At 48.0% G+C, this 15,613-nt stretch overlaps 1 protein-coding gene across 1 annotated transcript in view; it reads right to left on the bottom strand.

Annotated features, from left to right (window-relative positions):
- The window catches only part of LOC144175851 (sialin-like), a 98,724-nt gene that overhangs the window by 51,927 nt on the left and 31,184 nt on the right, over positions 1-15,613 (bottom strand). Inside the window, exon 2 of the mRNA XM_077704868.1 lies at positions 8,867-9,201. Within this exon, the coding sequence (XP_077560994.1) occupies positions 8,867-9,201 (335 nt within the window). The remainder of the gene's footprint in view (positions 1-8,866; positions 9,202-15,613) is intronic.

Genomic DNA, 15,613 nt, shown 5'->3' with positions numbered 1-15,613 from the left:
GTACGAACGCTGTGTTATAGACAAGCCTTTTACCGGCTGTACCCCTTGTATTAACGGCGCTTTAGCTTTAACACGAAATCATTAGCACTGCTAGAAGTCGAAAACAGTCCCGCGTCGGCGTCAACCTCCGACTGTCAAGCGTGGCTGGTGGCGTTTAAAGCGATTTCCTTCTGCTCATCTTTTATATGCTGACGTACCAGTTAGAAAGAAAGAACGGCTTTAATGACTCATTTGACGCCGCTACAGGACGGCATTGGATAGACAACCACCGGAGATACGAACTTGCTAAATGGCACTTCAGCGACAGGTGAGAGCGGTTGGGCTCTACGAAAGATAATAGCTGAGTTTAGTCACAAGCAGCAGTAATTATCCCTTGCAGAGAGAGGGAAAATGAACTTTAATTAAATCGAGGAAAAGTTTCCGAGAGGCATCCTCATTCAAGGGGTAGAGTCGACAGTCGTTTCCATCAAGAGAAACTGATCTTCCAGGCCGGAGCTGGCCAAGGCTCTCTCCCAAATCTCTATGGAAACGTGTAGGTTGGGTGGATCTAGGGTGGACTTGTCGCAGCCGCCTACTGTGTGTATGAGGTTCCTAGGCTCCCCACAGAAGCGGCAAAATGGAGAGAATTATATCCCGTCAAAGAGGTGAATACTGGTGATGTGTGGGAAGGTGTTAATCCGCAGTGCACGCAATAATCTTTCCTGGTTATTCGCTAGCGATTTGTGCGGGAAAGAATGCGTTCTACGGGAGAGCCTATAGTGCTAATTAATTTCCTCGTATGTATACAGGATGCATGCGTTCAGGCTCGGCTTCATCAGCGCTGGCTAAGCGGGTCAAATGTCCAGCCACGAGGTTGGTGATCTTGTCTGCCGGCGATGCCAGTATGAGCTGGTGCTCATACAATCCTGGCTGGTCTCGTTGGCGGTCTCTGCTTGTTCATTCGAAGCGTTGTAACATGCAATAGACTGTTGGAAAAGTTGCGCCACGCCTGATAAGAGTCTGTTATTAGACTTTTGGCGGCCCTTTGGCTAAGCGCACGTGCTATCGCCTCTTCCTCAGCTTGGAAGGGGCTGTGTTCGGGGTTTGAGATGCTACACCTGTGGAAGGCTGCAGAACGGTAGCACGAAGAAAGAGAACGTATCGGAGAATGCTATCGGGTGTATTTCGCATCAAACCAGTTGATCGTTCCTTTTTTTTTCTTTCAGTTTAGTTGCTTCCTAGTCTTACCTCATATATATGCACATTTTGAGAACCTTTTGGTGAATATAAGACATACATTAGGCAATTAGTTTTTAACTTCATTGCGAGATTTAAATCTTACGCGAGAAATAACATAAGAGTGTAAAACATGCATAAAAAAGGAATTTCTAGCATTCAGGTGGTCGACACATAACTTTCCGGCTATTTTGTGCGTAACTAAATTCCCTGATTGGTCGAGAAAGAGAACGCTGCAAAATATACAAATGCCAAGGACCCCAAATCTATCATGTTTGGTCCAACCCTCTAATCGGCCTTAACAGACCCGCTAATTCCTCTCATCCATATTAATCAACACCACAGTCCTACTAATTCACATTAGTTCATTCACTCATCTCACTAAACCTCCCTAGTCTACCCGCTAATCCGCGTTAATCGACTTAAATCCATACATCGAAATGCTATCGCATTTACTTTAAAAGTGAAAATGAGAAGGCACCAATTTTGTTTTTAATTCTCATGTTCTCCTAGGGCAGTAACCAAATGACACAGCGGCACTGTACAAGAAAAAGTGATGGTGACGTAGAGAAGTGTGAGTGTTTGTGTCTCAGTGCTGTTTTTATATAAGTACCCACTCAAACTAAAATAAGTGGAAGATACGGACTTATTGTTGATGGTGTCCCGGAAGGCCTTCACAAGCGCACACGGATGCATTCGAATTAACAACATGAAAACTTCACACGATTTTAAACACACTGCAGATAGAAACCATAAAGAATACCCCATGATATGTTGCCACGGAATATGCGTTCTAACTTAAGTTATTGAAAATGCAAACAGATAATTTGGGGAGATGGGCAATAACTAAAGCAAACTAATAGTGTATACGGACTTTACATTAAATTTAGGGTAATAATAAGAGGAGAACCTTATGGGCCTTGGGAACTGCAGACTATACAAAATATCGCGTGGTGCCGTCTGGCGAATGGTAAAAATATGAGTTGGAAGTAGCGCTTGTCCCTGTGTCATTAGTCTTGTGTCTAAATTTGTTGCGCTTTAAATTTTCACTATGGAGTACCAACTAGCTCGAACCCTCACGTTGTTAAGGTAAAAATATCTTCGGATGCAAGGTAGGGTACCGGGATGGAAAACTAGAAATCACAGCTTTGAGGCCCCGGAACCGGTTCGGAACGGTTCCTTCAATTCGTTCCGGTTCGGGTTCAGTTCCAAAATGACGGAAAAAATACGGTTCCGGTTCAGTTCCGGTTCCGGGCAAAAATTCGGGTTCGGTTCCGGTTTTCGGTTCGGTTCCGGTTCCGGTTCGACACCCTGTGGATACATGTCTGAGCTTCCTTCATTTTTTTGAAAGTGATAATCATTGGGCATCGCCTTAGAGGGACGTACGCTATGACGTGTCTTTCTCGTTCCCAGCAAGTGTCACCACGGCTACGGCGAACGCTGGAGTGTTTTTGTTGGCCAATCTTGGCCAATCTCCTTTAATTAAGCGGCTGTTCTTGACTTGACAAACGTGCGGCGGGGACGCTGGGCGGTCGTCGCGAGGCACGCACACACAAGCGCTAGGCATTTTACTTGTTTTTTTTTTTTAACTGCGGATGGTCGCCGCGCGGCATGCAGTTACGCGCGCGCGCTCACGTGCTATTTTCTTGCTATTTTTAACTGCGGACACGAAACAACGATTTGCTAAACAGCTTCGCTGTTGAAAACGATTAAATACAAAAAGAGAGAGACAAAACTGGGGACGCAGCAACGCTGGAACGCGGGCGTGCGATCAGAACGAAGTCAACAACCGAGCTCGAAAACGGGGCCAATGCTTCGGAGCTTAACAGAACCTTGAACGGAACATGGCTACGCCTCAGCCATACCATATCGGTGACAGGCTATTCAAAAGGCAGCTATCGGTTCGCTTGCGTCCGTGAGCTGCTCAATCCTACAAAACACACCCCACAACGGGGCGCTACGGACACAAATAACACCAAACCGTCTGATAAGCAGGGCAAAGCCCGCCGTCACGTGACCAGATGGGCACCGACGTGGTGCGAAGTGTACACCGGCTATTCGTGTCGCCCATAAAGCCCATGCAGGTAGATCCAATGGAGCGTATCCATTGGGCGCATCTATGTACACCTGCAAGCGCGAATGTCTGGAGCGGACTTAATGAAGTGCTCGTCCATGGGGCCTTTTATGCGGAAACACATGTTCACATTTCATGTATAAAAAATAAAAGTGCTTTCCTTGCCCGCCATCCTCGGTTTTCAGAGCGCAAACGCACGTGCACATTTTATGTATAATCAGCGATTATATTGTGCACCTTCTTTTCTGTCCCGCCCGTTCGCGCGCTTTTTTTCCCCGTAAGATGTGCTTTACCAACTAGCCCACCTTTAAGTTTTGCTTCGTTTTATTGAGTTCGGGGTCACGGACGGACGGACAGACATACAGACGCACTACGGGGCAGTATCCTAAGATGCTTGCGCAGTGAAGCTCTACGCGCTATGATTGCGAGACTGATCTGCGAAGCGAATGCTGCGGTTTTGAGACCATAGCATACCATTAAAAATGTTGAACTTAAACTACGGACTTGATTTAATGCCCACCGTGACGTTGAACGGCATGTTCTGCAACGTTTGGCTGCGTTTGGTGGCTTGGCGCGGTTTGGATCTTTTTTTATTTCAAAATGTCCGGGAGGAAGACAATCTCTCCCTTGCTCAAGTAAGATGTGTGGACCTTACGGGTAAACTATATTCATTTCGTGGTTAAAGGAAGGCATTCCTTGAACAGAATACAGCCCCCCCCTCACGGTTTTAAAGGAAGTAATAAGTCGGTGCCCCCCCCCCCTCCTCCCCCAAAAAAGAATAAAGGCGTCCAGAGTTTCCTCTAACGGTGCCTTGGATCACGAAACCGAGAGCGGCGTTTTAATATGTCTTGGCTTCTGCTACGCCTGATGCCACGTTCCTTGCGACTTTGGGAATCTGAGAGCTTTCTTCTGATTCTCTTGGAAACCGCAAGTTTTTATTAGGGTAGCCACTAACGCCACACTTTTAACCACGCACCCCCAACCGACGTGCAAAGCCAGTTGACACCAGCTCAGTGTCCTAGCTTACCCGCAGCTGTGGCTCAGTGGCTGTGGCGTTGTGCTGTTGAATCCAAGGAGGCGTGTTCTATACTGGTTGATTAATTGATTGATTGTAGGGTTTAAGGCGCCGACGCAACGCAGGCGATGAGGCGCGCCGTAGTGGAGGCTCCGGATTAATTTTGACTACCTGGGGATCTTTAACGTGCGCCGAAATGTCGAACACACGGGCGTTTTTGCTTTTCGCCTCCACCAGAAATGCGGCCGCCGCAGCCGGGATTCGAACCAGCGACCTCGTGCTCAGCAGCGCAACTTCAATACTGGTTGTGGCGACTGATTTTAAGATGGACGCGAAAGGCGAAAACGTCCGTGTGTCGAGATTTCGGTGCGCGTTAAAGGATCCCCAGGTGGTGAAAATTAATCCGGAGCCCTCCACTACGGCGCGCCTCATCGCACAGGCGTAGCTTCGGCGCGTCAAACTCCACAATCATCATCAGTAGACCATAAGTTTAGGCAGAAAAAAAAAGTTATGGTTTTAGGCGCCTAAAATAGGCATGCAGAAGTGCCATTTAGGCATATCATCATCATCATCATCATCATCATCATCATCATCATCATCATCATCATCATCATCATCATCATCATCATCACCGTCATCATCATCACCATCATCATCATCCTGTCTACGCCCACTGCACGGCAAATGCCTCTCCCATGGATCTCCATTTCTCCCGGTTTGTGCTAACTGCGACCAATATATTCCCGCAAACTTCTTTATCTCAACTGCCCACTTAATTAACCTTCTGCCGCCCCCTGCCACGCTTGCCTTCTCTAGGGATCCACTCTGTTGCCCTTAATGACCAGCGGTTGTCTTGGCTTTTAGGCGCTAAAAGCCCATATAATCGAAATAGGCACTTTAGGCGCAATAAGCTATTGCTTAAAATGCTCTTCTTCCCTAGTTCGTGCTTATATGTTAAATAGGCTTGATACGGGCAGAACAAAAAATAGGCATTTTGCCTAAAGTTCCGGTCTCTAAACATCAGACTTAGGTATTTAGCACGGAGCAAGAATATACAGGAGGTGAAAGGGCCCATTGCCGCAAGCACGAGCGAGCGACCAGATAATGTCACAATGAAAACCGAGGTGGACTGCACAGGCACTTTATGGACGAAATGATAGAATGATAGCAGCCGCAATTCATCAAGTGGCTGCGCAGTGAAATACCGATCGCACTGGCAGCGCAGTTTCTTCACCCGCGGCAGATGCTGCTAGCCTAACTATATGACGAGCGCTTGTGACATTATCTGGCCGCTCTAGGAAGCCTCGTTTCCCCCCGTGTCTCATTCTTGCTTCCTGGTACTTAGTCTTAGGTACTTAGTCTTAGACTTAGACTTAGGTACTACATTCTCTTGTTGCACAGAGAATTCCTCCAAGGCCCGGGTCAATTTTGCGTAACGTTGCTCCGCTCCGCGCCCACTTAATCCGCGTTTCTTTTTTCCCCGTTGCGCGCTTCAGCGGATTTCGCGTGCCACACAATCACCGCTGGGAAGTGAGCGTTCTAAAACAAGAGGCCGCTTCGCAGCGGCGGCGATATTTAGATATGCGCTCGCGGGTCAGGTTACAAAGAAAGACGTCAAGAAAAAGAAAGGAAGCGTTGAAAGCTGCCCGTTTGTGGAAAGCGGTCGCCGCGTTCAAGCGCAGGCGGCTCTGACTTGGAAACGGACCCTTGATTTCTGGCGGACTCCCTCCCCTTCGCTCTCAAAGTCGTGTTTTCGTGTTTTTCCCCGTTGTTTCTTCCTCCGTGCTTTGGAGTCGTGCTAAGCGCACGCAACGCCGTATGCGCGCACACGCCTTTGTTCTGGGTTCGTGGCCGCCCGTTGCTTATGTAGGACAGCTGCAAATGCAACTCCGGAGTGCCGTGAGAGTTTAGGGTTTTTGCCCTTTTTTTTGGAAACTGCAAAGAGGAGGGAAGCCATCGGGTAAAAGAAGCCCCTTAGCAATTGAGGAACCTACATGCACTAAATAGTCGCATTCCTGTTCTTCGCGCTTTCCGTGAACGTAAAAAAAGGGACCGAGGTTACGCTACATATTTTACGAAGTTAAAATAGCAGTTTCATGCGCCGAAGCAATGGCTCTAAGCGTGCTATAAATACTTTGGCTAGCTTAAGCTAGTACGTTCTATGAAATTTAATGTTTGACGAAATCTCGCCTGGTCGGGTTCATAGTTAAAAAAACATTAGCAGTGGCTTAGCTCGGCTATGCCAGGATATACGTAGCGTGAGCTAAGGTTCAGCTGGTTATTCTTAGGTTTCTTGGTCGTCTAGGATTAGCTTGATTATCATGCTTACTGCTGCTTCAATGACACACACACACACGGTATACGCATTATGTGACACATGTGTATTTATAAAGTGGCTCCGGCGCAGCGTCATCAACTGCCGCAGAGCTAAGCTGGTTCCACAGGCGCACGCCGGTATTGCTGCGACGCACGAGTCATAAACTCACACCCCGCAACCCCTCGCATGATCATCAAGTGGACCGGGCCGCCACGTGCGGAACGGAGGTCAGCGAAGACGCTGGACGCGTGGGGTGTGGTTACACAGGCGCACGCTGGTGTTGCTGCGACGCACGAGCCATTGGTTCCACACCCGGCCATCCCTCGCATGATCATCAAGTGGACCGGGCCGCCACGTGCGGAACGTAGGTCGGCGAAGACGCTGGACGCGTGGGGTGTGTGAGAGACGCCGGCCAGCGAGCAACGTTCTGTCCACCGTGTGACGTCACTGCTCCTTGCGCTTGCGCAGCATGGCTCTCCAGGAGCCACGCGAAACAGCTCAACCTCGACCAGTGTAGCTCACGGTACAGAAGTTGTGGTCACCGGCCAAATATTTATTAAAATAATAAGAAAGACGTTCTGGCTTCCGTACGGAAGCCTTGTTCACTGAGCCTTGTTCATGTTCTATTTTGTGCCAAATTTTTTTCTCTCGGCCTTTTCATTACGGCGCTAAAATATCATCGCTGGTACTGTTTGGTTGCGTTCACTCAACAAAAAATAATCACAGCATATCAGCGAACTAACTGATAAAGCGAGGCTTAAAATTATGCGTCAGACATTGCAAACCATCGTGAACGATTAAAACTCGCCCTATTCATTGTCCCATTCACTGCCTGACCGACCTATAAGAGGAGCTGCCCCACTCTGAAGTTTTAAGTGCGAATGCACTTAAGCGACCCTGAACCTGCGTCCACCGGCGATGTCCGCGCACGTGGAGATGGGCGCGCGCAGCCTGGCCGCTGACATGGCACATACCCACGTGGGGGATTGGCCAGGAATCTCCTCGTCTTCCTTGGCAACGGGAGGAGATGGGCGCGCGCTGCCTGGCCGCTGACATGGCACATACCCACGTGGGGGATTGGCCAAGAATCGGGCGTGAGAAGGGCTAATGCACCTGCTTAAAGGAGTACTGACACGAAATTTCAAAGCTGAGATCCGCTCTAGCAATCAAGTACAACGACAACACAAATAGGTGTCTGTGAATAAATGCATCTTTCTTTCTTTGTAGTTGTGTGTGTGTGTGATCTCTCTTTCGCGAACATTACCGAACCGCGCAAATTCAACTCGTGCATTTGCACTTCCACATTCTTCCCCTCGGGGAAATGCGGGGAATTTTTCTCTGATGTTCGCGCGCATTGACAACTTTAAATTTTCATTCTTCTCCCGTACCATAAGTGATTGCAATGCCATATCCGGCCAAAACCTCCGTAAGTAACAGTGTTCCTGAATTCACCGACAAGCTGGTCGAGTGATATGCAGTGTTGTTGTTAACATCTTGTGCTGTGTCTTGGTAAGTCCAGCTTTGTTGTAATGTGTGAATTTTTTTATGCTCTAAATTTGTACATGATCGCCCCACTCTTTCGTTTCCTTGTTCCTATCTCATTAGTTCTATGGCTGAAATGTGGACTTCATTATATGCGTGTTCTCTTTTATTTCCTTGGATGGCTCGTTGTTTCATTATTAATCGATTTCACTTTTTTTCTCTCTAGACGGGTTCATTACATAGGTGTACGAACACACCACTCCTGTTTGGTATAGCCCAACGCCCGCAGCATTGTGGAAAAAATTAATCAAATAAATGCACTAAATCTAGTCGGAAATTACGATAAGAAAATTTCCGGCAATCTGTTGTATTTTTGCGTGTCGTACTGTCGCATTATTGTGCCGTGATCCTGCAGTTATGTCACGACAGCATGACGGCTGTCGTAGCGACACGCAGTTCCGTTGAGACTGCAGGAGCGTTTGTCGTCGAGAAAATTGACTGTCGTCACGACATAAATGCGTGTCGTAACAGCAGATGGCTTTGTCGTAACAACAGGGCTTCTGTTGTCGCAACAAAGTTTTTTGTCGTACCACAGGAATTCTTGTTAGGTTTCTGCGGTATTCCTGTCGTCATTTTAGATTGAGAAGTAGGATGCGCGCTACGCTGGCTGTTCATACTTCAGCCAGGCTCTTCTCGTAAGTAAAGGAAGCGAAGTGCACATTTTAACCCCCAAGTCGGTGTCAGCATCCCTTCATAAGCTTACCCTGTGCGTGGTGCTCTCGTGCTGAGCAGGCGCGGGACACTGTCCTCCGTGGAGGCCCCTGTTGACGCTTCCCCCGGTAGGGGTGCTGCCCGTCGTGTCCACTGGGGCCGAGGAGGTGCCGTTGCCGTCTTGAGCTGCCAGGGGGACTGCGGCCAGGGTGGTGGACTCCAGGGCGGCCGCCACCGCCGCCATGACGGGGCCCTGCGGGACGCCGGCGTTGGCGGCGACAGTCTGGTTCACCATGGCCACCATGGCCACGCTCAGGGAGAAGCGGAGCGCGTAGGCGAGCAGGAGGCCGCTGAACAGGAAGCCAGTCAGCACCCAGCGGCAGGGCACTGCGCGACAGCGGGGGCATTGGGGAAATATTACGCCCAGTCACACCCTTTTAATCCCACTGAATTCCTGTCCTCTGATCTACGCATTAGAAACCCCCCCAAAAAATATCGGGGACAAAACACGCGCCAAAAAAGCTATCGCAGGTTTAAACCAATTCAAAGTAAACAAAATGGGCTCTGAACAAAAATAAGTTTTAGAAAAAAATACCGCATCGATGTTGATTAAAAGAAATAAAAAAAATTACACTCCACATCCAAGAGCGCTACAGTCTACATCCACAATAAAAGAATCGTGTACATCGGAGCTGCTTTTTAAATCTAACAAATGCCTCCTGGCCCTTAAGGATGAATAAATGAAATGAAATGAAATGAAATATGAAACTGAAGGTGCGAAAATAGTTGAAGGGCGTTATGAGATGAGAACACACCAAAAATACATGCAAAACACTACACTAACATTGTGATTACAGCACATTCTGGAAGTATACGAAATTAGTTGGTGCATCAGTGAGCCTTTTCTCAACGCATGCAGACATAAAAAGGTTGACCCGGCTTGCACGGCTTGACCCGGCCCCTTTAGCAGCGTCGCAGGGCGAAATCCTTAAGAATGGTTCTCGGCATTTGTATGAGTAACATATGCTAGCAAAAATCAGTTGGATAAATGAATCGGTGAAAGATTTATTTGAGAATCTTTAGGAACACCATTTTTTTTCCGGAATGCGGAGTCACCTCGCTAGTGTAGGTTAGGGTGAAATCCGACGACTACTTTCTAGATATTCTTAAGGGCTACATATATCCACAAAAAGCGCTTGAAAATGTGAACGGGTGAAGGAGGTAATCACGAATATCGGAAAACACAATTTCCCCCTTTCCCTCGGTTAGGAGTGCAATGTCAAAAAGTCCCCCCTTAGTGACCTCTATACTCCATGTGGCAAATGTATTCCCGAAATTTCAAGTTTCTAGATGTAGCAGTTCTCGCTGGGCGTTGATGAGTCAGTCAGTCAGTCGGGCACTTCATTTTATAGGTATAGATGGAACAGCAACAGCGCAAAAAGACCAGATACAAAAAAATAAAGCAACAGAGCTCGTCCTGTGTTCCTTCCTTTTGTATCTGGTTTCGAGGTACATTCGGCAAAACAAGAGTTACGGTCATTTTCTGTAACCACACTCCTCCCGCCGTAGATACAATAACCGTGTACTGACAGCAGACTGGAATTCTGTAACATGTACAACGCCACTGTGAAATGCTTATTCGGGAAAAGTAAATTAAACCGGACGGATTGATGGCGCCGTTTTACAGGCCAAGTGCACCAGGATTTTATCCAAAGTACGTATCAGATTGAGAGCAACAGGGCAGTTCCACAGAAGAGTTGAAACTTGAGCTGGTCGGTACATGACTCCACTCTTAATAAAAAAAGGTCGTATAAAGGTAGTAACGGCCGTATTTACTAACTCCTTACGAACCTTACTACCCCGCGGTTTTGTACGTAGGCTCTGCTACTAACAACTGCATGGTTAGGAAATTAACTGAGTGTAGGAAGTAGTATCCACTAGATTAAGGTCGTGCTTGTGGCTAGGTTATGCACGGCCAGTTAGTAAACGCATGTAGCTCAGAAGAGTGTTATCGCTAAGACTTTACTAGGGGAGGTAGTGGTGCTTACTGCCTGCTTCAGTTAGTAACCCTTACTAGTACTAAATTTACTACCTCGAGTTACTAAGTACCTAGTCTATACTGGGACAAGTAACTTGTTTGTGTTCCATTAGTGACCTTTTTTTAAGAGTGTTCGGAAGAAAGCGGCAGTGCAACAGAAGAGAAGGGAAGGAGAAGAGCAAGTGTTTGTCTTCTGGTTTCATCCTGTCTGTGGCGCCGCCGCTTTCTTCCTAAGCTACCGAATATTTTACTCTAGCTCTGTAGCGAGGTCTTGTGGTGTTCTGAAACCCTCCTCCAGTCGAGTCTCCAGTCACGAGATCCTCGAAATCGATTTTTTGCATGCAAAAGCATTGCGGCATCCGCCGCTCAGCCGTGTCGAGGGAACACGTGAAGTGCATGGACAGACTCAGAATACGGCAATTTGTCTATGCAACCCGACAGGCTCACGCAATTTCGGTGCGACGCTTCTGTTATAAACATTTGCCGTGCATCTGCTCGCGTAGTTGCAAATGTCGCCAAAAATGTATTCTGCTGCCTTCTGTCTCATCCGTCCACCTCACGCTGTTCCCTCCTGTCTCGGATTGATTGATTGATTGATTGATTGATTGATTGATTGATTGATTGATTGATTGATTGATTGATTGATTGATTGATTGATTGATTGATTGATTGATTGATTTAACGCTCCGACGCAACGCAGGCGATGAGGAGCGCCGTAGTGGAGGGCTCCGGAATAATTTTGACCACCTGGGGATCTTTAACGTGCGCCGAAATCTCGTACACACGGGCATTTTTGCTTTTCGCCTCCATCAGAAAAGTGGCCGCCGCGGCCGGGAACCGAACCCGCGTCCTCGTGCTCACCAGCGCAGCGCCTTAGCCACTGAGCCACCGTGGCGGATCCCTCCTGTCTCGGTCCACCCAATCGAGGTTTGCGGAGTTCAATCTTGCCGCGTTCGCACTGCTGCGCCGTCTGTTTGAGCCGTTGGGACTTTGCGCTCCAGCCACAAGCACGTGGTGTGGGCGCGAGCCTTGTTAAAACATTATTTTCACGTCGTTTTTTGAAGCGAAGCTTTCTTTGCCTTACTGATTGCTTTCGAAGTCGCGCCAAAACGCGCTGCAGGAAAGCCGAGTTTAAACAATGGGTTTCACAAAACGATGATGATGATAAACGAAGGCACATCAAGCGCCTCAAGACAAAAAAAAAGAAAAGAAAAACGCTTCCTGTGGTCGGAATCTAACCCGGGTCTCTCGCGCAATGTCGCGGACGTCTACTCAGATGCGCCATTCCGACACGGTTGACGCAGTTTGGATTTTGGACCTTGACTTGGACTCAGGTTTCATGTGAAAGAGATTCGTGTTTTGCCATTTTCTTCTCTCCAGAAAGGGGCTTCCATATTATTCGTTTGCTAGTGCAAAAATCGAGCACACATCCAGGTTTAATTAAAAGAACACTGCAAACACAAGTTGCGTATTGACGTTCTTCCTCAAATAACGTCAGTATTATCTTTTTCTGAACAATGTTGACGAATAGAGAGTATCTTTCTGTGGATTTATTACACTTCAAATGTTTTGCCTATATAAACGTCCCCCTCCAGATGCGTTTCAACTTTCGCCGAGCGGCTGAATCGACGGACAGACAGGCAGAAGGACAGACATACATACGGACAGACAGGCCAAATTTTTGCGTTGGAGTAGCCTAATAAAGACTACAATCTTTGAATTGATAAGTGGTGCAGGGTTACGGCACGAGCATATCTCCAGTGCCACATCTTTTTCAGCGCATCAAACTAAAATAATTATTGCCAAATCGGTAAAAAATTCCGTTGCCCACGTAAAAACTCCAATTCACAACACTGTTCGCTCAACATTTAGCGCGCAATGTTTTCGCCCCCCAATTGTTCAAAACTAGTGGTTCTTGCATGAGCACATGACCAGCTCCTTCAATCGAGTCCAACTGTATTGAAGCACGTTATGCGCTCATTACCCGGCATGCAGCGCGTCAGCAATCACGGCGGACGTAGCAAAGGACGACTTACATGCAGACATTACTTAGGAATACCGGGGCTTTAAGTAGCGCCACGCCCATTTAATCGGAGTAAATTCAAACTTCGCACTCTTCCCGCAGCGCGCAGTGCGCCCCCAGTGCGACGGGCAGTCGCCGCCTCCAACTCCTTGCATGCAAAAAATTGTTCTTCTTCCGTGACGCCGTGGGTAAAAGAAGGAAGCAACTTTATTTCCCAAAAGGAACCTCTAGAAGGGAGCTCCAAGAATAGACGCCATAGCGTACGTGTTGCGCACTTAGCCCTTTGTATGACCCCTGCGTTTTGCAGTCATACATATGGCCGCGTGCACTGCAATGAAAACCCCTCTCAGCATCGCGGTGGCTTGCAAGAGATTTATTTCATTTTTCACTCCTCACCCGTCACGAATTGACGCGGCTGAAATGATTAAGCGCTTAAATGTGTTCCATGGCAATAGCTGCAACGGTCCTCTGACAGAGAATGCGAATATCGGGCATAGACCCACACGTCGAGGTCCAACTCCTGCACTGCAGATTCTCTGTTCATCGCCACACTTTTGCCTCGTTCACACTGAAGGTCGTATGCGCATAACTTTGCATCACTCTACTCTGCAGACAAGTTCTGAGGGTTCCTTATTTGGCTCCACCGGTCCGCGCCGGCTTGCCGGGCCGTAGTTACTAATAACACCTGCTGTTGCTATAATTACGATTAGCGTCTATTTGCCCCAGCTACTCACGCCGCCGGACCTAATTATACCCACCGAGACATCCTTTGGCTGAACACCTATTGCTTGTTTCCGTAAATGTTGTGGGACATTCCTCAAAATTGCAAATAACTGTCGCACCTGGTCCATGTTGGTGGTAATTCATGACCGAGGACGTTGTTGTGTTTGCAGTTGTAAACATCCGTGTCTAGCTCGTAATTTTAAGCGCAGAAATGTGCGGTAGCATCGCCATTTCTCGCAGGAGCAGGGCCCACTCGGGACATTGTCTCCTTAATAGAAGACGAAAATGCCATTGTCAATTGAGTCGGGGCGTTTCAACAAGGGTATCTGGGCACACTTCACGTCTGTGATGGTATGTGATTTCATCTCTTGCGGACCCGAAAAACAAAGCCCTTCTTTACACCACAGCTGTACCAGGAAACGAGAGAGACTGCCACTGTTGAACTCGGTGAACAAACGCCTGCCGTCAGCGCGTTGCGTTTTGTGTCACCTTTTGAATGCTGGATTTAAAGTACGGGAAAAAGGGGCGGGTACTCTGAACGTGCCGCTGGATGTCGATGCGACGGTGTTGCTCCGTACTCGAAGCCATGACCACGATCGCGCCTCATTCGTTTCAAGAAAAAAGACTGCAAGCAGAAGTCCGTCTACAAGCTGCGAGCAAACGTGAACTCATCGCATGCTGTCCCATTTTTCTAAACACCGCAATGTGCCGCAACGACAAGATCGCCGTGGTTGAAAGCGAGCTCCATAGACGCAACACCGAGGTGATTGCGGAAGAAGACGAAGGTCCGTTGCTGGTGTCCGATGCTTTTTACTTTTTATTTGTGTTTCAAAGTCAGTGTATGACGATTAATGGTGGTTATTGCCGCAATGCTGGAGCATCACAAGTCGTCGCAGCATCGGCACAACTGTGCTGTATTAGGGGCGAAGCTCTTAGGGGCTGGTGCTGTTGGCGTCTCCTGTCGTCGTCGTAATCGTCGTCTCATGTAGTCACGGTACTAAAGAACCGGAAAACTCTTTTACGCCTCGTGCTAGAACGTAACGCGCCCGAAAGAAAACTCCGGGAAACTCCTTTACGCCTCGCGCTAGAGAGCTTCGTGCTTCAAAGACACGAGGCTTTTACAGCAAAGCTGTATACCTGTACCCCGCAATGGTTTCATCTGCGTTGGCAAAAATGCCCAGGCGCCAAGAATACACTTATACGCTGCATGCTTCGCCCATCCCCAGGTTTCACGTCAGTGGAGATGGCCCGAGATTTTTTTCACATTATAGGTCGTTATAGCAGCCCGCATTTTTTTCCCGAACGCTGGCCAGGCCGACCGAGTAAATTTCTAAATATACCTACAGCGAGAATCAGCTCACGAGTATTGTAAGAATAAGGAACTTCCTGATGAAAGGTACCCCAAGACTCCGCGTTTCTTTTCATTTTTCTCCTTCCGAAGTATTGTAATCCGAGACTCTCCGTATTGACGCACAAATAGCTCTTAGCGTACCTGCGCGTTCCCCCTTTTCGCGTCGTCAGCGACGTACCAAGCGGAGCGGCGAAATAAGTGCGGGCCAATTACGGTACACAGCTCCTGAGTGCCGGGCGCTTTCCTTCACTTGATACACCAGTGAACACGCGCTAATTTAGTTGCGCACATGACGCTTCTCAGTAACGAGCACATGTTCCATTCGCTTGCGCAAAACGCGTGCTCGTCGAAACGTGCTGCGTGATTTCGATTCGAAAAAAAAAAAAAGACACCAATTTTCTTTACTGACCTGTGTAAAAAAAGAAAAGAAAGACAAGAGGCTTGTTTTTATAATATTTTCCTTCGCGTTCGTAGCGGACGCAGGTCTTGGAAGTGCGCACTCGGGAACTGCCTGTCGTGTATAAAGCGTGCGTACTGGCACTCAAAATTCGGGAAAGTTTAGCGCCGATCTGCAGGTTACCCACGAACCTCCGTTCTTTTATTTTCAGTCGTGCCATCTCCATGACAGCTACAATGTGCCAGTGTACCACGTGTCGGTCACCTC

The sequence above is a fragment of the Haemaphysalis longicornis genome, unplaced genomic scaffold, assembly GCF_048455015.1.
Source record: "Haemaphysalis longicornis isolate Haplotype H1 unplaced genomic scaffold, Haemaphysalis longicornis Haplotype H1 scaffold_3, whole genome shotgun sequence".
In the NCBI taxonomy this organism is placed as follows: Eukaryota; Metazoa; Arthropoda; class Arachnida; order Ixodida; family Ixodidae; genus Haemaphysalis; species Haemaphysalis longicornis.
This window is presented reverse-complemented; position numbering and strand designations above follow the sequence as displayed.